The 24,200-nt window shown below is 44.5% G+C and overlaps 1 protein-coding gene across 3 annotated transcripts; it reads right to left on the bottom strand.

Annotated features, from left to right (window-relative positions):
• Positions 1-111: 111 nt before the first annotated feature.
• Positions 112-24,192, bottom strand: LOC104487390 (neurotrypsin-like). 3 transcript variants are annotated; one of them, XM_086752539.1, is made up of 17 exons: positions 24,119-24,192; positions 22,765-23,005; positions 20,300-20,632; positions 18,181-18,226; positions 16,558-16,794; positions 15,114-15,237; positions 14,179-14,354; positions 13,516-13,663; positions 12,503-12,681; positions 11,953-12,094; positions 10,702-10,904; positions 9,493-9,634; positions 9,016-9,221; positions 8,393-8,471; positions 8,026-8,148; positions 7,215-7,495; positions 112-5,505 (listed from the first exon to the last, which is right to left on the bottom strand). In XM_086752539.1, the coding sequence occupies exons 3-17, from the start codon at positions 20,369-20,371 to the stop codon at positions 5,195-5,197; spliced, it is 2,469 nt and encodes an 822-aa protein (XP_086608665.1). In that variant the 5' UTR covers positions 20,372-20,632; positions 22,765-23,005; positions 24,119-24,192; the 3' UTR covers positions 112-5,194. The 3 variants fall into 3 exon arrangements, with proteins under 3 accessions (XP_086608665.1, XP_086608664.1, XP_010128632.1); XM_086752538.1 differs by lacking the exon at positions 24,119-24,192 and adding an exon at positions 23,991-24,090; XM_010130330.2 differs by lacking the exons at positions 22,765-23,005; positions 24,119-24,192 and having other exon boundaries at positions 20,300-20,731.
• Between the last annotated feature and the right edge of the window lie 8 nt (positions 24,193-24,200).

Raw genomic sequence — 24,200 nt, 5'->3', positions numbered from 1 at the left:
AAATAACATTAATACAGAAATTTAATTAGCTTAATTCAGTACAGAAAAAAGTCCAAAAACCTGCCCTTGAACAGGTTCCTTTATTAAAAATAAGACAGAGCCCCACACAGCCACAGTATAATCCATTTATTAGCATACCTTGTGAGCCACTGGTGTTGATCCAGGGGACACAACAGTTTTTGCACTTGACTGATTTCAGAGGGACTCAGCCTCTGGTTTGTAGAAAGGGATTTTAATAGGACTGAGTGGGCTACTACACAAGCAAGTATTTCTCCTTGATATGGATAATTAAATAGCTTCCTTAACAAGTGAAAATATAGCCCATGAGATGTACATTGGTCCAGGTCACCATGCCTCGTTCTACAGGGAACGGTCCCAAGCTGGTTACCACCAGGAGCTGTTCTGTTCCTTAGAGGGATGCAAGAAACTCCCAACGAGTCTATCAAGATGGTGTTAAATGCCATTGTGCCGTTCATATCTCAAAAGCTTTCATCTGATTGCTGGATATACACATAAAAATCTTTCTTCAAGTGGTTGATGGATCACAGCAGCTTTTTTTGGGGTGAAGAGACTTCAGGATATTGGCTTCAGAAAGGAAAGAAGACAGACGAAAGGCAGGCCCACCTCTCTTACCCCTGAGATAGCAAATATCCATGTTCCTGGTTCCTCACCAGTGCCTCCAGTAATACCTCTGAGGAACTGATCTGTTGTTCTCTGCTACAAGGGTACAGGGATTACAAGGGTAATCGACATCCTGTCCAGGTTAATAAAAGCTGCCTGATTAATTACAGCATAGAACATAATTCATAGAAATCATCAGAACAGTGTTCAGCTACGCAAAAGGAATAAATCTTTAATCCAGCTTCAGCAGGCCAAAGCCTGAACTGGAGTCAAGACAGGGCTGATAAGGGTACCAGCATAGGCACTGCACATCAGGAAGACACTGGCACTGGGTCAGCCTTTGTAGTGCTCCAGGTATTCCCTCAAAAAGGGATACCTGGAGCACTAATAGCTGCTCCTTAGACTCTCACCATAGCCATGTTCCGACTTCTGCCAATGCTCCCAGTTATAGTGACATTCCCTTTCTTACATAACCAGTGTGCACCACACTACTACGGGAACTTGTCTCACAGCATCCAGGTGGCACAGTGCAGCCACCAGCAGCAGTGACTGAGCTCTCAGCTCCTGGAAACAGTGTATGTGCATTAGCCCTATCCAATGGACTAATGCAGAAAAGATGGGCTGTATCATCCCTACAAGTATGTCAGCCAAGGCAAAGTTCTACACAGCTGTTCAGGTGCTCCCTGCCCAGAGCTGTGTTAGGCTCCCCAGATGTGCCTACAGCCTTTCTCTGAGCTCAGAGGGGCTGCTGCCTGAGACTCGGAGGGAATTAACCATGGAGGGTTTTCATCTCATTGTAGCTAGGATCACACTAACAAGTTTAAAGCTAGCTCCAGCATAAATATATAATACACATACAGTGCTGAAACCACTTACAGCATTGCCTACTATGGGAAATAATACTGAAAATAATCAGCAAATGGCACAGCCTCCCCTGGCAAACTGCATTCAGTTCTCTTTAGCAAAGCTTAAAGATCCAGCAGAAAGAGAAGACATGGAGAGCCAGTCAGCATGTTATCAGATACCCCAGCGGTTTGGGTTGTAGAGAGACAGAGAAGCCAGTTTTAGAAAAGGGACTATCTCTAGAGTAATAGACAGCAGAAAATGTAAAGCCAGGTCCCTTATTTCCTCTCATAGCTGAGAACACAAGGACAGATGGAATTCAATGGAAACAAAAGGCAATTAATTCAGGAACCATAAAAAGAAATTACGTGCTATGGAGAATAAAATTATATTGGTTCTCATTGCCAGAAAATATTGAGGCTGAAAGCTTAGTTGAATTAAATAAGGGATTAAACATTTATATGGAAGATGAAGGCTCGTTACAATAAATAGTTTTTTAAAAGTTAGGGATATAAACTCTCATGCTTTAGAAAAAAAAAGAATCACAAAAGGGTAGTACATAGTGTTTGTACAACAGGACCAAATACTTGTACTTCTATTTTTAATGATAATAATAGTAATGCAAGTAATTAACTTAAATGGACCAATAATAAAATTCCCCAAATGGAAAGGTTGTTAAAACTTGTTCAGTACAAACTCACGCGTACTATCCTTTGAAACATCTGCTGTTGGCCAACATTAGATACAAAATACAGTCGCAGGGCAGCTGAGAGCTGCTCATCCAACCAGGCAGTTCCAGTAAGCCTTGGTGGCAAAGCACACAAGTTTGGTTTGGGCCAGAGTCTCAGTTTAAATAGTAAAGAGCAATAGCGGTGCTCTGAAAGAGGTCAGGACAACTGAGGAGAGTATCGGCAGGCTTGCCTACCGTACCAGTAAGGTGTTAAATTAGGTGAAGGAGATTGGGCACTTCCTTCCCTCTTCCTGACTCATGCAGAACTTACAAGGATTCTCACAGTTTTCATGGTGACAAGATCTAGGAGAAAAAAAATATTTTTACCTAGAACAAGGGAATTTCAGAAGACAATACCAGGCCTGTGTCTCACTTGTGTTACGCAGTAATTTATTCTAATTCCTGAATGGCAACCAGTTAAGTAGGCTTAGGGAAATAGCCTCACAGCTCCAATCCCTTGGGTGTTTCTGTGTTGGGGTTATGGGTATAAGCTGAAAGATCAAACCAGGTTAAACCAGAGATGTGACAGCACCCAAGGCACAGAAACTCCATTTGAGCTGCTATAGAACGCTGGCTTGGGGGAGACTGAAGGTAAAAGCCAACTCCCTCCATGTTTCCCAAACAGGTACTGTTGCTGCCAGTGTGGAACTTGGCATTTAATCCCCCACAAGAGCAGAGGTCTGTGACATAATTGCTCTCAGTCCCCCTGTCATTTTAATTCCTGGGAGATAAGGAGCAGTCTGCAGCTTGCGCCTTAGGGACTCTCTGCCAGCATCTGTAGGACAACACAGCCAGCGTGGAGCCAAGCACAGCGCTGCCGAAAGATCAAGCCTGGCACTTCAAACCAGGTTATTGGCACAAGCTGCACTGCAGACATGTAGCCCCTCAAGAAGAGGCATGAACAGGTCTGATCTGTCTCGAAGGCCAGTTTGCAGAGGTTCTGACATTGCATATTTTAAAGATTCTTACAAATCTTTTTTAAAATAAAGTTTCCAAGCAGGATTTTTAAGCAGTCCATTGCAACACTAGTAACCCAGCTGCCCTATAATCCCTGTAGAGGGTAAATGGAACTGTTTAGTTTAGCATTCACATACAAAAACCAGCCACCTAGCCAGATCAGCACCTTTATATTAAGCTGTTTTATAGAGGACAAATAAAGCTTTAGGCAATCACTACTTATTGAATCCAAAGTAATTTCTAGGACTCTGTCACCATATGCCCTATAATATGACATTGCTAATCCACAGGCTGTGCTCTGCCTTCTGTTCTTGCCCTGGTAATACCCAGTTACTGAACACCTCAGTGCCTGGAGTGTGGACCTCCCAGGCAGCAGGCCAGTGCCTGGCTCAGTCATTGCCTACCCTACAGTGTGTGACCGAAACTCAAACATGCACGTCTGGCACAAGTCCCACGTGTCCCATTCTGTGTTACTACTCCGTGTTTGGGTCCTTGGTTAAACATCAAAGCTTACTGCTCCTGCTCGTGAGCAGACCTGTCTTCTCCCTGGCTTGTCTATCTACAGTGAGAAGACACTGTGCACTGCACAACTGTTAATGCATTTAGTCCTTCTGTCTATTTGTATATTTTTCTACCTACTTGAAAATAATAAACTAACTTACAAAAGTGATTAAGGTCTAAGAGGAAACTCTGTTCATTTGTTTGGATGAGAGGGAAGGAAGAGGTATTCAATAACCGCTGCTTTCTCTCAGCATTATTTCTGTTCAAGCTGAGAACTACAGCTTGATGGCACTGCTTGGATACCCTCGAATTAAGCCATTTTACTCCACTGAGAGGAATGAAAAGAGAAATAGTGCAAAGAAGAGAAGAAAGGAAGCACAGCCCAGAGGCTGCAAGAATAGGACGCACTTTGGGAAAGCAGGAAGCTGCTTTGCAGCTGTTTTACACCTCAAGGCAATTACTCACTCTCTGTGTTTGTTGTGTATCTCTACTCCAGAAGTATTTCCATGTTTCATGGGAGAACTGTGAACACAGAGATATTAAAGACTAACATCACAAATAACAGGCAGCCAATAACTGTGGTGAATAAGGTACCAAGAGAAAGTCCCCACAGTGCTGTTAAATTGTGACTCAACACCTGAACAGTTGAGATTAACATTACATTTGGATTTAAAGAAAAATAATGTGTCTATTCAGCATTTCAAGGTCACCTTTTCAAGTTTTTTGTAGCAATCACGACGGCAAGAAAGCTATTGTCTCTTAAAAATTAAGATTTACTGTCATTCCAACAACCGATTCTAGGAGATGCTGCATTAAGAAAAAAAAACAACAAACAAAAGAACCACTATATTGAGAAAGCAGCAATAAAACCATAGTGTCTGGCAGCTGGAAATGTGTGATACAGGATTACAGCAGGAGAGACAAGCATCTCTTAGCAGGGACAGACACTAAACGGATCATATGAGAGCAGACCTACTATTCAGAAGAGAAAAGGTTCCCCCTAGAGACAAAACAAGGAAGGAAAAAAAAAATCCCAACTGTCAGTCTGTTCCTCAGCTCAGGTCAAATCTCATTCCTGGAACTGAAGAGAGCTGTTATGAAAAAATATCTCAAGATTTCTGCTATGCCAGAGCCTGGCACCATCTTCCAAGCATCTCACCTCTCCTTGCAGTGTTTTTCAAGTGTGCAAACATACGAAAACAGGAACAGATTTACAGAGGTAAGTATCTCTCCACTTCTGTGTGGCAGGACAAAGGAACAAGTGTGATTGCATTACAGGACTCATAGTCTGAGCAACATAGTCTTATCATTCTTACCAGAGTACACCTGCTTTCTCTGCCTAGAGATTACAGACTAAAGTGAAACCAAAGACTTTAAAGAATCAGCCATAACTGTTTTTCTCCCAGTTCTATGTGAAAATCTTTTCCCAGTGTCCAACAACAAAATAAATCTCCATCAGTCAGTCACAGGCAAGAAGCCACAGCCTTCTGCTGCTGCAGGGCAAAAGGACCATACTTTGAAGTTCCTAGAGCTCAGACATTTTCACTTTAGCTTGGTCACTTTCTTGATCCAGGGTACATATTTGCTGACCTTTGTGTACACACCAGGGGAATCCTTCCGACCACAGCCGTAACCCCAGGAAGTGATCCCCAAAATGATCCAGCGTCCATTTGACCTCTGACACATGAGTGGCCCACCACTGTCACCTTGGCAGCTGTCCACCCGTTTATCTTCAGAGAGGTTCCCAGCACAAATCATGCGGTTAGTGAACTTCTGCCCATAACGGACCTCACAGTCTTCCCTTGGGAGAAGAGGCACCACCCCTTGCAGCAAGGTTCTCGAATAAGACTTCCCTGGAACAGAACAGACCAGCCAGACTGATTCACATACAGACAACAGCAGAAACCTAGAGCAAAGGTGCTCCACACAAGAACAAGTATTTGTACATTTCATGTCAAGATTGCAGCACAGAAATAGGCCAAGCTCAGCATCTCTGAACCACCAGAACTTCAGAAAACAGTACTGCCAAGCCAGACCACAAAAAAAAAAGAGTTGTAAGATCAAAGAAATGGGGAAGAAGTTGGAGAAAGAGGTTAGATCAAAGGATAAGTCTTATTCCTAGTTCTGCCAAGAAGTAACTTGAACCTTGTTCAATTTATTTCACCTTTCTGAGCCTCCTTTTCCTCCTCTGTAAAACAAGGACAGTGTATTCTCAAGAAAATAAATGCAGTAATATTTGTTAAGTGCTCAATCCTCACAGAAGTTTTGGAAGATGTTTCAGAGGCATCCGAATATTATTCAAAGGGAGCTCACTTAATCTTTGGCCAGACTTGTCTCTATTTGCTCAAATCTCTTTATTACCCCAGACTTGCTCAGAACATAAGATTCCTGTGCTATATTAGAGTACGACCTTTCTGTGCCCAAGGTTTACAGTAAGTTCACAAGGTAGTAGGTAATTGCGCCTCTCTTTGGGAAAGCCAGGCTTGGAGCGTGGGAGGGATTCTAGCCATTAAGCCCCAGTACAGCTTAAGGGAGTTACATGGCTAAGTTGCTCCTTGATCCTCCCCAGACACTCTAAAGTGACACGTGCACCTGGTGCAACTGACTGCAAAGGCAAATGTATATTTTCAGTAAAACACTTGGGTAGCAGCTAGGGGAACAGCTGGGAAGGATGAGTAAGTCCAAAATCAACAGACAAGCTCCTGGGGCTATTTGCCTTTTGGCAGCAAGTCTTTCTGAACATATGGCTTTGCTGCAGTCACAGCAGCCCCAGAAAGGCCTCTTTGCCCCAAGCCCTGCATTGCGTCTCTGAGTCCCAAATGGGGGATGACTGGATAGCCAGTTATAAAGCTTTGTTTAGAGTTCAAAGCTGTCTCCAGACCTTGCTAATGCATGCATGTCAGGACTCCACTGAGCCCAGCATTTTAAAACATCACCTTGAGAGTGTTAAGCATTTAATAATTAATACCTTCTAGAAAATTCCCTGCTCCCTTTTACCTAGGAAGCTCCATGGCAATGTGCTGCAAGAGAACAGGTACAGGTTGTCTCAAACCTAGCACAGAAATCAGCCTCAGGGCCCAGCTGTCCCTGAAGCAATATATCCAGGGAGATCCAGCAAGGTAGTCTGAAAGAGCTTCCTTCTTCCTCTAAGCCTCAACTTCACTACTACAGTATCATGAAGGTGGCCATAGAAACATGGGGGCCTCCAATAGGCTTTGTATACCAGCTCCGCAGAGGCTGCTCCTTAAGGGGTCTGCTGTGGGCAGACATGCATGTATAAGGGGGACATAAGAGAGGACTGTGGCCAGATGGCAGCATTACTGTCTCCCACAGCTTCAGAAGAATGCTGTGACAACCAAAACTTCCACCATGAGCAGGCTCAAGAAGCCTCAAAATAAAAAAAAATATACAATGGCACAAAAATCACCTCACCTCTCTGATCCTTGAGACCATGTGCTGGCACAGACAACACGAACAGTAAGAACATGAGTTGTATAGACATAAATTAATGGCATATATAGGCTCCCCCACCTTTCTTACTCCTCAAAGCCCCATCACTTACCTGTGTCTCCCCAGCCGGAGATGATGCAGGCTTGCCTGTTGATGTCAGACGTCTCTTTCCTGTTGGGCAGGCAGACAGGCAGAACGTGGCGATTGAAGGAGAGACAGTGCCCCTCTCTGCCCCGCATCCGGACCAGGGCAATGTCATTATCATTGCTGCCAGCCCAGTAGTTCCTGTGGAGGACGACGCGCTCCACAGGCAGCTCCCTCTCAAACTCATCCTGCACGCCTGTGTGGTAATCGCCCACCCGCAGCAGGTAGCGCCGCACATCAACACCAAACCTGGAGAAAAAGACACTCGAGGTCTTGATACTCCTACTATGAGAGAGAAACACACTCAACACAAGTCTCAGTTGCTATGAGACTGAATCTCCTCCTCACAAACTGATAAAACAGTGCCAGCTACAGAACTGAGAGACCTCTTTAGAGATGTGATAATGTCAGTTGTTGGGGTCAATGGGTGTCCCGTAAACAAGACTTTTTCTTTTTTCCCCTATAAAAAGGGCTGCAACAGTTGCAAGGTATGTGACCTTGTGTTCGCAGTTCCTTAAAGCACTGAAGAATGGCAAAATGCTGGTTCCCTTTGAGTTGTAAAGCCTCAAAGTTAAGAGGGCAGGTGTAAGCAGTGAAGGATAAAGCCAGCCTATATTGAGTCATCTCCGTAAGTGCTCCAAGATCACACACATCATAACCTAAAGGTCTTGTTTTAGAAAGTTTGCTATGTGGTTCCACTGGCCTGAGAGGATAGCCTTGTAGGAGGTTATCTTTTTCATCTTTAAGTTTCCTTCAGGGCTCCCCACTCACAAACGCACCTTTTGAAGCAGTGGGCTGCAGTCACTACCCAGCAGCTGCTGATCAGCGTTGCTCCACACAGCAGACGAGTATCTCGACGAAAACCCTTCAATCGTAGTGACGCCTGCCATGGCCAACCGCCTCTGAAGAAGAAACAGAGGAATAATAGACATTACACTTACAGGAACCATTTTCCTCTTTTCCCATCCACTCTGCCCCATCTGGGCTCAGCTGGTGTACATTCTTCCCTAGATGGGCCCACTGGTTCAAATCAAGTTCAAAAATCACCAGTGAAAATGTGTGAATGTATTCAGCATTTGCCAAACTATTTCCAGAGCTGGAAAGCTGGAACCAGTTCTGGCTTTCCCAACAATTACAGGGTAGTACCTGAGAGACTTGTTTCCACCTATGATCCTTTTCTTGCGACGGTGAAGCAGGCGCATCCCACATACACCAGACTCTGGACCTGCACAGCAAAGTTAGAGCAGTTGGGTAGATACCTTCAGCTGAAGTACCAAGTATTGCTGTCACAGAGCCAAATACCATGCACCTTCCCTGAGGGCATTAATCCTCATGGTAGTTGACTGCATTGTGTTGTACGCATAGAATTCATAGAAGATTTGACCCGAGGTTTCCTCAATTTTGATGGAGGTGCTTACTTCCAGTGTCTGTAGTCTTATGCCAGGAATGGAACCTCTACTACAGCTATTTCCAAAGCACTCTAAACCTCAGTTTGCTCATGTTTACAGCTCTAAGGAAGGGTACGGTGACTTGACTGTAGGGAAGTTCTGCAGGCTCAAAGGCCTGACACAGGTGGAGCTCCTCATTTTGGAGCACCCTGTGCTCCTAAGAGACAACAAGAAAAATGTAGGAGGTGCAGGACAGGACATGCTTATTTTACAGTTGACATTTCAGCCAAAGAAAAGAACTACAGCGGAAAAGCATAAAAGCTTGCAGTGATACTACATCTGGAGCCCCAGATTTCTGCATAGAGGAAACAGACACATCACCTGTTCTTCTGATGTCTTGGACCTTCTCTTCCACATAGTCACAGATCACACCAGCATCCTCACTGTGCCAGCAGCTGTGAATCCCGGTGTCAGGCCTGACACACTGCCCCAGGGTGTGCTCTGTGCCACTGCATTCTACGTTGTCCAGATGGATGGGCCCATGGCCTTCCCCAAAATAAGCCATTGCCCTGGCTTTTGCTGTACCACTGCAATTAGAGAGAGACTGGCTAATCTGCAATAAGCAGGAGGGAAGTTAACCCCATGCACCAGCACATTTTAAGAGAAAGAAGTCATATTTATGTGGCACGCTGCACACAGACAGTAGTACTGCACTTGCTGAAGGCACTGTGAGAATAGGGCTCTACTCCCTCAAGCATATGCAGGTATGCCAAAACTAAAAAATGAAGCCCCCAGAAACAGGTGCAGAAAGAAGCAATCCTCCTGAAAGCTGTAAGATGCATGTACCAGAGCTCTTACCTGAATCCCAGTTGCCTGCAAACCACTGCAGCATCTCTGTCTGTCCAACCATCATCACAGACGCTGCCCCACTGCCCATTCAGGAATACCTCAACCCGTCCCTCCTTGGTGCTTTCTCCATCCACCAGCCGCACAGGAGGCCCTGCAGCAGAAAACATGTGGGTCGCTGGAAGCAAAATACCAGAGAGCATGAGGTGTCCAGAATTTGGGTTCTACAGGAAAAGATGAATCCCTGATATCAGTAAGCTTAAAAAAAAAAAAAAAAAAAAAGAAAAAGAAAAAAGAAAAAAAAAGGGTGTTTTTCTATGAAGACTGTATCCCTCATTTGACCTCTGTGTTCAATCAGAAGACTACATACATATTAATTTATTTAATACATACTGGAAATAATTATTGGATCATATTCTGAAAGCTGAGTAAAGACAATAAGAACACAAAGAAAGTTATGAACTCCTGAGCCAAGAGTGGACAAGCTTAAACATGCCTTGGAAATAAAGCCATTAAATTATAGAACTATTATAATATTCTAGGCAAGAGAAGGGTTCTACATCCAGGAAAAACAGAAAAAAGTTGGATGCTATCTATTTCAATACAAAATGGCTGACAAATTGGAAAGTCTCCTGTAGTACAGTTAAGGGGAGAGTATCAGGCCTCATATAAATAAGGAAATTATGCTAACTTGAAATACATTCACAATTTGAATTAAACGTGTGCCATCCACACAAGAAAGTGCTGATTTCCACACAACAGCCTCTCACGTATGAAGTCCTCTTGTCTTGGCAAGGTGTGACACTAACTTAACTACACTAGTTTCCTAGAGGGTCTAGTTAAAGGGGTCCCATGTTCCTACAGACACAGGGCTGAGGTGATGGCACACTAAGACAGCCACCGTTCCTCAGCCCTCAGGTTGGTTTCAGAGACTGCCAACACAATTCTCTCCTGTTTCAGTTTTTCTGCAGGCCTGGCCCTACATCACGTGGAGCCACAGCTCTGTGGCTGTGCCCCAAGACAGCCAGGGCTTGTTCCTAGGAGTCCTCCTCAAAAGCAGCCCCCTCACTGAAACATCACAGGGAAAGTGCCACATCTGCCAGAGCTTCCAAAAGAACAGACCAGCAGGTGACACTTCCCCACTGACCAGGGCAAGTGGCAAGGTGTTGTGGCAAGGTGTGTGTCCCGATCGGGGATGAACTACGACACAAGGTGAGTTACCCAGGCTGCCATCCATGACTGTGTTGCTCTCAGCGGAACAGCGGACTCCCACATCCTCAGCATGTGAGCAGTCATGCTGACCCCAGTTGCTGTGGGGACAGTCCAGGAGGGAGAGCTCTGTCCCCACACAAGCCACATCATCCAGTAAGATAAAGCCTTGGCCAGCAGCATAGTCTCCTTCAGAGGCCAGCGTAGCAGGACCACTAGAGGAAGGAAACAGAACATCACATCATATTCATTAAAACTCATTAATCTCACAGAGGGACCCAAGCTCAAACCTAAAGGGAAGCTCCCCTGCAGAGCTCAGGTGTGATACTGGCAGCCTTCTGACCTAAACCACTCAGTGAGACACAGTATGGCAGCCAAGCAGCTTGCATATCTCAGCAGCTTCAGTTTTCAGGGAGGCTTGGTCAGACCAGTCCATTTTCTAGTCATAGCAGCACAGCGGGCCAGCTACACCACAGAGGCTGCTTTGCAGACATGACACCAGGTACATCAGTTTGGGGAGTGGGTAGCAGAGGAGGCATAAAAAATATCAACATTCTACTTCTTTTTATAGGAAGTGTCTATCTAGAATTGAAATGTAGAAAGCTGCAAACTTTTAGGAACTGCAAGAGATGACAAACACAGTATGCAGCTGAACTCAAATGGAAGAATTTAGTTTAGTCTTTTTTCAGTCTATAAAGCCGAAATTTTACAAGGATACCCTAATCATATTTAAAAATACACAAAAAAAACCCTCTTTACTGGCTCCAAGACTGCAGTATCCTGATTTTGAATCTTCCCTAGACTCACACCTGGAGGGATGACAGTTCAGCAGTGGGCTGAAAGAAAAGCATTACAAAAATCCATAATACTCCTCTTTTTTGCCTTGATGGTCTTTGTTCAACTACTGAAGCAGGTGATGTACTTAGCTGACAGAGCAGAGGGGGTGGCAGTGCCGAGGTGATACACTTGGAAATTTAAGGTGTATTGAGAGAATTTTCTGACTTTGGTGAGGGGTTCATACAGTATCAAGTCTGTTATCTGCTTTCGAAACAGGCCAAAGCAAGACATAATAAAGATTTTTTTTCCCCTGGGAAAGGATGTGGATACCTATTAATCTTTCCCAAATAAAGTTGTATAATGGTAATAACCCTTCTAACAAAGACAGCATTGAAGGAAGTAAGGTCCAGCCTATCCCAGTGAAGAGTATGGAATCTAATCCCTGAAATGAGGAAGCACAGACACTACACATGCTCTCAGTCCTACCTGAAGCCCAGCTGCCTGCAGACCACCTGGGCACCGAGGTCCGTCCAGCCATCATCACATACTGTGCCCCAGTCTCCATTGTAATAAACTTCTACCCTGCCTTCACTGGGGCTGTGGCCACCAGCCAGCCTGACAGTGCCCTCTGCAAGGGATGGGAGAAGGGAAGATCACCACTCAGCAGGGGTGAAAAGAAACAGCCTGTGCCCAACTCCTGAAGTCTCCGTGCAGCCCATGAGTGAAAGAAAGCAAAGACAGAGATATCCATGGGTACTCAAAAACCAAATATTCATTGCTCCCAAACATGCCCATCTGTCAGGAGAGGATTCACCTCAGCCTTTCCATGCCACCTGTGGAAAGCCACGGGACTACCACCAAGCCTGGCTCTGATCCATTCCCACCTGCTGCTTGCTCTCTGCCTCCACATCTGGCAGCCCTTGTGGGAGCCATACATAGGAGCCCTGTGGGGTCCTGAAGCAGCGAGGCTATCTGCTGAGCAAGCCCTGTAATACGGGAGTAAGACAGACCACATCTGACTTGCATGGAGCTGTACCTGTGAACGGGTCACAGGAGACCCCAGCATCTTCAATGTGGTCACAGTTCTGCTGTCCCCAGTCACTCTTCTTGCATTGGTCAAGTGAGAGTTCATTGCCGGAGCACTCTACTTCATCCAGCAGGATTGGGCCAGATCCCTGCCCATAGTGAGCCCATGATAAGGCTTTTGAGTTCCCACTGCAAACAGTACAGACAGATATGCTCACTGCACGGAAGGTCACAGTCTTGTGTGCTTGGAGTCTGCCTTGCACAGGGACTCTCCTACACTAGAGAATCGGTATTTCTGACACGGTGGAGTTGCCAGCTGTTAACTGAAATACCTTATTGGAAAGTTTTGTAATGAGACCTTCCAACACATAACAAAAATGTGCATGCAACATGAACAGTTCAGACACCTGGGGAGTTCTGAGTCAGAACAATGATGTTTCAATCTCAGCAACAGGCAAAACTCCCAAAGGTGGAGGGATCTCAAAATGGAATTGTCTATTTTAAACAATTCTGTACTGATCTGATTTTCAAGAATGCTCAGCATACAACAGATCCCATGTTAAGGGCTGAATGGCATTGAAGAGAATGAGGTGCTCTCTCTTGCTTTCCTGTCTGAAGAGAATAAGGGCAGTCAGTGAAACTGGTGGTGTTTAAACTTAACCAAGTAAACAACTGCAGTTCACATATGGAAATCACCATGACAAGTTATCACTGAGGCCAAGATTTGCATTAGAACATGTGTACAAAAATAAAAAGCAGGGATGAACACAAATAGACCTTGGATAGGGATGCACCAATTTTTTTTCTTTTTTTTTTTTTTTTTTTCCACAGCATAAGCCCATAAAAATGACAGGAATTAAGTTGAAAATCACTTTATAGGATGATCAGTCCAGAATTATCCTTCGCAGAGTTTCTGTACACTTCTCATAGAAAGGGCTGGTACTACAGTGAAAGGACATGCTCTCACATTCTTCATTCTGCCTACCTCTATTACCACTCCATGACATACAGCAGGGAAATTACCTGAGTCCCAGCTGCCTACAAACTACTTCAGCATCCCGGTCATCCCACTGGTCGTCACAGATGGTACCCCACTTGCCATCATGGTAAACCTCCACTCGCCCTTCAAAGCTCTCCTTTCCCCCAACTAAACGCAGCGGGGCACCTACACCTGCGCTTCAAGAAAAGGAAAGAGAGCACAACAGAGGAAGACAGAGATAAAGTACATCCAGCAGTTCAGGGTGTAGAACTATTCACCAGACAGAAAAGGTCTTGGGATGCTCTTGTCCCACCCTACCACATCCTCCCCTCTAATCCCCCCGCAAGAAGTATCCATGATTCCAGCCCACAGTACAGGTCCCACTGGTCCAGGGCTGGCTCTTTAACTGGCTGCTACAGTGTCTAGGACTTTGCTGCCTGCAGATAAAAAATTGGTTTGATAAAAAGAGGATGTGGTCATAAGCAACAGCCATCTTTCAGTGATTGTAGAAGTATGCCCACTCTGAGTATTTGGGATTGGGAAAGGATGGATAATTTTCCACTGGAAGGAAGATACCACCTCTATATCAGGTGAAAGAAGAACATGCTCCAATGACTTGCTCTCCACAGCTTCATGACCTTAGATTATACATCTTAACAGCAACATTGACGCAAGAAACAGGGAGCGAATCTCTCCTGGAAATTTACCTTCTGGAGGGACACAGGTTACCATAGCACTCCCCTGGTTACAAGCTCCTGACACAGCTTCCCGATAGCCACACTGCAGCAGGGCTTTCTCATCCCCATGGCAGTTTGCTGACTGCAGGTGTAGGGGAACAGGCCAGAGTCCAGGATGACTCTTCTTCCCAGCTGTGCCGATCTCACTGGTACAGAGAAAACAACAGAGCAATGAAATTCTGTAGCACCGCTTGACTCACAAGTTCCCCTCAGTTCTTGTGCCTCTCCAGCCCAGTTGTGGCATCTTATATCTTAGTGAGCCCAGCTGATTTTGAGTGCATAAAGGGGTGGCCATTTTACAGTCTAATGGGAAAGCACAAGCAAGCGCAAAGCACTTCCCACCATCAAACCCATTTTGTAAGCGCAGTTGTTCTGGTCAGAAATGGCACCCTCGTTTGAGAGTGATAAATGAACCCATCAACAGATTCAAACATCCAAATATCTAAATCATCTTCTTCCTTGATGATCTTGGAGGTCTTTTCCAACCTTAAAGATTCTATGATTCTGTGATTCTCAATAGTCCTGATCTCCTTGCTATCTGGAATTCTGAAGGTCCAAATCCCAGATTCCCAAAGAGGGTTCACACTCTCAAAATTTCTATCAGATCACTACAGTAACTCCAGCTGGTAATACTGAAAAAGGGATACAATCTCACAGCTCACTTATCACAGCCTAGAGCACCAAGCAGAAAATATTGTTTTAAAAAGTTCTTGCAAATGCTGATTGGGGCTGGGCATAGCCACAGAAATAAAACAGTAGGAAAGGACCCTGGTAAGTGAGAAATGAGCCCACAAAACAAACATCTCTCCTCCAACACACTATGCCAGAGCAACTGTAACCACACAGGCTGTTCTTTCAAAGGCCACGTGAGCAGATAACTCTCACAACCAGACTGAGGTTCCTACCTGAGACCTAGTTGCCTGCAGACAACACTGGCATCCCAGTCAGTCCAGTGGTCAGCACAGATGGTGCCCCAGAGTCCACTGAAGTACAGCTCCACACTATTATCTTCAGCCAACCTCACAGCACCTTCCAAAAGGAAAAAAAAAAAAAAGCTGCTGTTTTCTGATGGAAGTTTCAGATCAGCAAGTCCTGAACTTGAACTGCACTTGGCTTTTCTCATCCCTGTTTTGCTGATGCTGTCACTGAAGTGACTCGTATGAAGGAGTGTGGAACACGGCACCTTCCCAGTTCCAGCAATGGCTGCTGGGGAGGATGGCTGGTGCTATGTCCTTTTCAAAGCCATGGAACTACTGGCAGGAAGCTTGGCTTCTGTCACAGCTCCTGGATTCTCCTTCTGTGAAATGGGGGATGATTTTACACGCTACATTAAAAAGGTGTATGGAAATGGCAGGCTCTCTAATTCCTTCTGACACTCCACTGATTGGTTTTTCATCACCCATCTCATCTATGAGAGTCATTGTTGCTACAGCATGTTCAGTAATGACAGGTGAATCCTCTTTAATTTCTCTAAGAAAAGCAAGTGCCAATTTAAATGCCCCTTCAGTTCCCGCTGCACCACAAATATCTACCACTGCTTAGAAAGCACGTCTTGCTCAGTTAGGATTTGGAAGAAGGATACACCTTCTGTGTGTAGTACCCCAATGCAGGCACACAGCACAACTACACTTGTATCCTTCACTTCAATGAAGCCATATTTGAAAGCACTTCCACTGGCAAGGGAAAAGACTTTCTCATTTCATTTATTAAACTGGTACTTCATCTGTTCTGCAAAATGTGGAAAAAGCAAGGAAAGTCAGAAAACAGGAGGACAAACAAAACTTTTTCAAGAATGTTGCACTGGAGTCAGTGCATGGAGAGAGCTCAGCTTCCTTGCATGCGTCAAAGTAAGCAGCAGTCCTTGTGTCAGCACTGCAAGGAATTTGAAAGCAAGCCTATGACCTGCCTTGCCACAGAAGATTTACAAACCTATCCACAGAAGATTTTTCCTTGTTATGTTTGAACTGCTACATTCACATGAGGAGAGCTCTGATATGGACCCTTAAGGAGCAGGAGTGGGTTGTTTTCCACATAACTTAAACTGCTTTCAAAGTGCCATAAGTTAACAGTAAAAAAAAAAGTCTCCTTGTATGAGAATAAAAACATCTATACAAGGCATTATGGCTACAGCAGCTTAAATCCACCCCCTGCTATATACAGACGTTCTTCTCCCACACAGGCTAGCCTCTAGTCATAATTATTTCAACAATTGGAGACAGTTATTTTACTGTGCTTCTTTCACAGGCTGTCCCACCTGCTGCTTGCAAGTCTGTGCAGCACAGTTCTGGCCTGAGCCGCCCCCCAAACAGTGCAGCCGGGGTGCTGGCAGGGACAGGCAGCAGCCCTTACCTTGGTTACAGTCGCAGTTAGCCCAGCCGATGGCCCCTGACTCAAGCCGGTAGAAGCACCAGGGTGTAGTTCCCCTGTCCGGGTTCCTGCAGTGGTTGTGGTCTCCCAAGCCACGGTCTGGGTACTGCTGAACATAATCAGGGAATTCTGTCCAGTTGAGGCACTCTGCCCCGGCCTCGGTGACTGCCAGCGAGCCGTTGTAATACCCAAGACGTCCGACACCACACACGCTGGATGCTGGCCACAGGAAGGGAGCTGTTAGCATCACATAAGGAATCACACACGGAAGCTCAGACAATGTGGGAGAAACCAGCTGATCTCCTGAAACACCTTCTGTGTCTACAGTCTGAATTGCTACTTGCTTGATTTTAATTCTATCACTCTTCAAGGCAGCTGCTCAAAGAATGTTGATAATACACACTATGTAAAAACCAAATTGATCTGAAAGTTGTGAACTGCCCAGATCTTTAAAATGTGTTAACTCTGGGCCCAAATATGGGCAATTTCAACCAGTTCCCATTACCACTTATTTCAATAGATGTATTCACTTACTCTGGAGCAGCACTTGAGCCTGGCACACACTCCTCCACTTCCTTCCCCACCTGCTTTGGCACTTGAATAAGATGCTCTTAAATTTGATCCTAGGCTCTTTAGAAGATTAATTGCCTGTCTAAATTGATTGAAACTGAGGAGAGTTTAAAATTATCTATGATTTCACTCTATAAAGCAGGAAGGTGGGAAATGACATTGTATTTCATTGTACGTTATACACATTACCATATCACCTGGCTTATCTGAACTTGGCCAACGTATAGGAAGGGAAAGGGAACCTATTTTCAGGGGAAGTGCAGGTACCAATGTTCCAGGCTGGTGCTCATGTGAAATATCTCATGCAAGGAATCCACAACTATTAATTTAATATGGTCTTTAACATAAGAAGAAAGCTCTCCATTCATGACCCTGAAATAAGAAAGAGGGAAACCAGAAGCAGACTCTGTGTGAGAGTGGGCTTTTTAGAGCCATAACATAGGGAAAGCAGACTCAGATATGGATAACAGTTATATTCATTGGATAAACAAAAAGACACTGACACTTTCAGAAAACCCTTCTGCCATAAAGGCACATACGGCAAACAGGAGGGGTACAAAGAAACTTTGCCTAATTTTCCTCCTAGCCACTGCCAAGCCCAGATGGGGTAAGTGACAGCTGAAGGTTAACGGCAAGTTACAAAAATGAGAGGCAGGTACAGGTAGGCATCTGGAAAACACACTATGTATTTTGCCTCAACTGGGATCCTCGGTGGGGGCGTCTGAGAATTCAGTAGTTATTAGAGTGCAGGAAAGGTGAGCGTGCAAAAACAACTGAGGCAAAGAAAGAGATGAAAGGAGAAGAACACGTGGGAGGAATAGAGAACTGCAAGAGTATTAGACATGAAGAAAATAAAGCAGTTTGGCTGTTTTGGAGAAGGCGATAAACAGACATTGAGGCAGTAAAAATGACTGAAAAGAGATGGAAAGAAGGGAAGAACGCCAGGTAGCAGTGGTTCATCGTGCCTATGCTGTCAGATCACTGCTGCAGAAAAGAATCTGCCCGATGACTGAATTAATAACTTCTTGTTCTTACCTGCACTCTGCAAATGGTTTTGGTTGGGCTGGGATCCCAGGAAAGCCTGGGAAAAGAAACAGAGCGAAAGCAGAGAGATGATTATCCGATGAAATAAACAAAGGCATGTCCTAAAAGCAGCTCGGCCTTTTGCTGCTTTAGGCAAACACACCCTAGTAACCAGCTTCTTCCCCACTCTCCCCACTGCTCCTCTTCAAATCCAATCACAGCTCTGCCCACTAACAAAAAAAGTTAATAATTACTGGCTTGCAGAGATTTACCCTTGATCTAAGCACTACATTACAGGGCGCTGCTTGTTCTTTTCAAATAGAATTGGAAGCCTGAGTGAGATGTCTACGGAAGGAAAAGCTAGAAGAAAATAATTGTTATCAGTAAGAAAAATAATGAATAATCACTCATTCTCTCTCTGTTTATAGGGCAAGCCATCTATGGCCACAGCAGCAAACAGAGATAAATCTATGTGATGGGAGAGAATGTCCCCAGAGATCCCTGTTAAAATAGCAGTAAACATCCACGTACAAAGTGGGAGACACCTAAAGAAGAAAATCCAACAAGGTTTTTAAGGATTTTGTTTTTAATACATGAGAATACGATGTGGCCTATGGTGTTATTATCCAAATGGAGTTAAATAGCTAAGAACAAAAAAAATATGAAACAAAAGCCTCAGAATTCCAGCATCCTGTCCAGCCCCAAAATTGCATTTCCTCCTATAGGCAATGTTTTTTTATGGTTATAACTTGACTGCTGGCTGAGAGATAGGGATCTCCACTCAACACCTTACATGGTGTGCAGGCAGGTGCAAGATCTTCACAGAAAAGAATAAACTGTACATGCTTCTGCTAGCTCTATGTAGTTTAAGTCATGTTTAAATACTTTTATATGAACAAGGAGTTCTAATTCATAGAGCACCGGTGTGCATACAAAGAAAACTAGCTATTGAAAATTGTTCTGTTTTTCTTCAAAATGAAATGCAGTAATTTTGCTTCTCTCAGCAAAAAGGGGAGAGTAAAATTTTAAATTAAATCAAATCCACCTCTGGAATAAGCAGTGATAGTTCCCATAGATACCTGACAAGAATGACATCTACTCATGGCAGATATAATTTTCCTATTAGGCTTATGAATACAGTCCAGCAGGTGTTGACAATCATGGCCAAGCTCCAGCACCACCCTCCAGAAGTCATAATGTGACATTGCATATTGAAGACGAATTTCTGACATGGTTCAGAAACAGCAGATCAGATCTCAAGTGTGTACACACAAGAGGATGTACAGATAAAACCGTGTTGAACTGAAAAATTATTTTCAGCCAAAATCCATCTATCTGCATCCACCGAACTATTCTGAGCCCATGTAATGGTCTGTGAGCCAACAATGCTGAAGGACTCAGACGAGGATCTCAAAGCTCTTTGCTAAGAGAGGAAAGTGCACTAAGCTATGCTTTTGTAACTGCACCAGACAGATAACTGAGCCACAGTCCAGGTCCCCCAACTCCTACCTTTTAGTGTGCACCTGCACACACATGTAAGCCTGCAGGCAATAGAGGGAAGGGTTGGACTAATTACAGGCTATATATGAAAGCCTGAACCTGCTCTTCTTGGAGACTGACCATAAATGAAAGAACTGCAGTCCAAGTAATATCCTTTCCTTCTAATGAAAGATCGGTAGCTGCCAGTTCCTGTATCAGTTTCCAAAATCCCCCAGCGTTGGCCATCACCACCACCAAATTTTAGTGCAAACAGCCTGTGCTGCAGTCACTGCCCCAGGTCCATGTGGCTATAAATCATCTGGCCACAACAGCAACAGGGGTAATCCATCAATCAGCAAAGAACAGAAACAAAGGATGTCTCCTTCCAGGGTCACTGCAGCGCCTGAGAAACATAGGAAATGTGAGCCAAAGCATCTGCAAGCCCTTGTGCATCCTGCTTTGTTTCCTTTTCTGAATTTCATATGCCCAACAAAATAAATCCCTCCCCAAGCCCCTAGCCCTTCCCAGAGACCACAGCTGCCCGGATGCTTTGGAAAACATATTCAAGTAATAACAAGATCCACTTAAAGTGAAGATATTAAAAGACCCATGTGACTTCTCACAAGCAGATAGAAGAATAACCATTTCTTACCTTCACACATCTGAGACAGGATAACAGATTCAAGAGCTCTACCAGGAGCCGGAGCACTTTGGGGATCTCCATCCTTCCAGCACAGAACGGGCAGAAGCTTCCTCAAGCATCACATCCTCGTTCTGCTGCCAGGCTCAGCGGCTGCCTCCCCCCGAGGCTCTGCGGCTGGGTTTCCCCGGGAGCGGGGCTCTAGCCGCTCTGCACCGCAGGCAGAGGGATGCCTCTGCCATTTCTATGCAGGGAAAGGGATGGCAGGGAAGGGATCAAAGTTCCCAGTTGCACCCTAGAATTTTACTTTCTCCTTCCTCTTCTCATCTCTTCTCCTTGGTTCTTCTAGTCGGAAAAGGGAAAAGAGGGGAGAAAAATAAGGGAGGAGTACCTGCCCCAGAATTTCTCTAGCATCCTTAAAAACAGGAGGAGGCACCCAGCTGTCCCCTCCTTCTCCCCGTGCTCCAGGTACGCGCTTCTCCCCGCTGCCAGCCTCCGCCTACCCCACCCCTGCCTGCCCAGGACCGGGCCAGCCGCTTTCTTCTCCCCTCTCCTCTCCTCTCCTCTCCGGCAATGCCTCCTTCCCACAGCTGCCTCTTCCTTCCCTCCCCGAGGCACAAAAACTGTATCCCACCGCAAAACCTCCAGCCAGAAAGCTGGAAAGGGAAACGGCTCCTGCGCGCACATTTGCCAGAGATTAGATTTGTTGGAAGGAATCTAGACTTTATCCCCCCACCGCTGCCTCCTCGATTAGCTGCTTGCAGCGTCCTGAGGTCAAACTCTCCCCAGATTTGAACCCAGGTAAATGGGACCCAGAAAACTTCCAGATCTCCCCATGGAAAACCCACAGGTGGCACAGCCCCTCTCCAGGGTGCATTCCTAATTTTCAGCCCTGCATCTTGCCATCATGGGTATTGCCTCCAGAGATTTTTTCCATCAAGGGTCTCCTTGACCTTGGGCTGTAAAATTATTTTCACTCGATTGGCTAGGATGCTTTCCAGAGGGTCGATCATTATTGTATAGCTATGAACAATCCTATGGTTTTTTTAGTGTTTTCAGCTTACTGCTCCTCCGTATGAATTAGGGTCAGAGGCTACAACAAAAGTTTTAAACACTATGAAAGCCAAGAAATTGGTCAACTTGAAGCTGTTGAATTTCAAGATTTTTTTTTACACATTCCCTGTGCTGCTCCTCAGCTCAGTCTAATGGGCATTTCCTATATTTGTATTCTGATTTTGGGGGGATGAACTCCTGGTATTCTGCATGAAACATGAAGGTCACCTTAAGAAATGAGCTCACTTCTGGCCAAGTCTGCTGAGCAGCATTTCCAAAGACAGCTTCAGCATAAAAACAAGGAATGGGCTGTTAAAAATCCATTGGCTTGACAAAAAGCCCTTTCCCCCCCCCCTCACTTATTGCCTATTACTCACTTCACAGAACAGTTTTGGATTGCCTCATCCTTAAGTCACTCATCATATGCAAGGAAATTCCACTACATGCTGGATCTTTTACAGGAGTCACTGAGTGATAGAAGGGAGCCCTTCCTTGAGCTCTACCCACAGTGCATTCTGAACACAGTGGATTTGGCCAAGAATTACACTTAGTTAATTAGGAGCAAATCTCCTAGATCCTCCTAGGGAGGAAGGCAGATGATCAGGGCAATTGAGGATGGAAATAGCTTAGATGCTGAAGCATACTGTAGCTCTCAGGCAGCACTGGCAAAAAGGAGCAAAACAAAATGAAAAGATGGGAATGTGTTAGAATGTAGAACCACTTACTCCAGTGAAAACATGAGGAAAGGCTATCCTAGAGGCAGGAACAGAAAATCTACTAGCATTCAGAGAAGTCTACTCCATAGTCAGTAGAGAGGAAGTTGATGCCCCTTCAGAACTCCCATAAGATGCTCACTTATTTAGCCCTTTAGATGTGGAAAGAAACAGCTGCATTCAACCTCTGACACGTACTAAGATGGTTTAAAACCTCTAGCAAAAGCTTGTACTGGATTTCTCTCACAGTAGCTTCTAAGATGCTTCACTCTAAAGGCAAGGCTTTCCTAGATAAAGTGATTTCAAAGGAAACAAAGACCAATGCACCAAAAGCAATAGAAGTCTAAGTCTGGTATTCAGTTTCTGGAAGAATGACAAACTATGCAAAGATATAGTGGGTTTTGCAGTTGTCTCCTCTGTGGCAGTCCTCTGGAACTATTTCCTTCTTGCCAAGACTCCCCCTGGTTTTCTGGCACATGTGATGACACTTTATTGAGAGAGGTGGATCTCAGGTTCTCAAAAGCTTCTCACAGCTACACAACCCTCTCTAAGGTAGAGAGGCAGACCAAGAAGGAAATTATACCAATAAAACTACGGTAGTTTAGATACGTAATATATCTAAAGATAAGGTAAAACATATCTTGAACTTTCTTGTGTGGGCAAGTTTGAAGTAGCTGTAAATACCTAAGCCCACTATTTAACACAAATTACCTTCTCACGCTGATATTAAGCGCAGTTCTATAACAAGTAGTCTATGATTCTCTACGGAGTCTTTCTGTCTTAATTTTTCTGGATTATTCTGTATTGCCCCTTTTGAACAAGAAGTACCATCGTCTAAAATGCTCTTGACTCTCTGGAATTCAACCTACGTCTCCTGAACTGGCAGGACTACTAATCATCAAAACCAGCTGAAATACCAATGCCTCCTCCATAAGAGATCTTCAGTGAAAGCCTAAGAAGAGAGGTAGCTAATAGCAATCATACCCAGAGCTGGTATAATACTCAAGCTGTATGGAACAGGAGTAAGATCAAGGAATTCCAACAGATTTGCTTAAATCCTGTAAATGCGACTTAGGAGGGCAGAACAGCTAGTCAGCTTTTGTTTAATTCTTTCCCCACCACGCAATCACATATAGGTCTCTGCAGCAATGTTCTTAATCAGTGTGCTCAGCACCAGAACCCAGTTTTCTTTTATTGCCCAGCCACACCATCATGGGGCAGTACAAGCCCTGAACTCAGAGAGGACAGTGTCATTCACTGCAGTTATGCACATGAACTATCAACAGAACTATATGAGCATGTCACAGAATGTGTTCATACACCCAATATAAGCCTAACAATGAGATATGGGGAAATGACAGCAGCTCAAACTGCCAAGGACAATCAGTAACTGGAGGTTTTTTGGTTAGAGCATGGGATCCTGAGCCAAAAGAACTGCTAGAGTACTTTTAAAAGAAACACTATAAAACCTGGGTGCATCTGAAAAGCATTCATTTAAGGACCGGAAAACCTTAGCAGAGTAGACCGTCTTTTGGACTGAAAATGCAAAGTGTTTTCCCAAACTTGGATGCGGACATCATGTTCTTACTGACCCCAAGTCCTCTGAAAGACCCTTTTATGTCACAACAGCAACAACAGAGTAAGCTTCCCTGTGGGATAACCCACTAATGAGCCATTATAAGTAACAGTTATGCAAAAATTGCTTCAATAACTTGAAAGCATACACCTGACCAATATGTATGTGATGAACAGGTATCGGCCTGGAGCTCCAGAAAAGTCAGCTCCAGCTCCACACAAACTCTACAGTCACACGTGGGTAATCACACAGTCTGTATGTGCCTGATGCTACTCTTACTCTGCTTTTTCTTTATGCCCCAAAAAATTAGTGATATAAGTGGTTGTATCATTAGTTCTCTGAGGCACTGCATTTTTCTTACCAGTTAGGTACTGGTCCTAAAACAACAGGGGCCTGCCTGCAATTCTGTGGTACTCTAGTGAAAAAAAAAAGAAAAAAAAAGAGAAAAAAAAAGAAAAAAAAAAAAGATCAAAACTAATAATTACTTACATTATTTCAGTATCAGTCCATGCTTGAACTTTCTCTTCCCCATTTAGTTTTTTTACCAAAACAATGGAATATTTGTTGTAGA

The sequence above is a fragment of the Chlamydotis macqueenii genome, chromosome 7 (genome assembly GCF_036417535.1).
Source record: "Chlamydotis macqueenii isolate bChlMac1 chromosome 7, bChlMac1.mat, whole genome shotgun sequence".
Classification (NCBI taxonomy): Eukaryota; Metazoa; Chordata; class Aves; order Otidiformes; family Otididae; genus Chlamydotis; species Chlamydotis macqueenii.
This window is presented reverse-complemented; position numbering and strand designations above follow the sequence as displayed.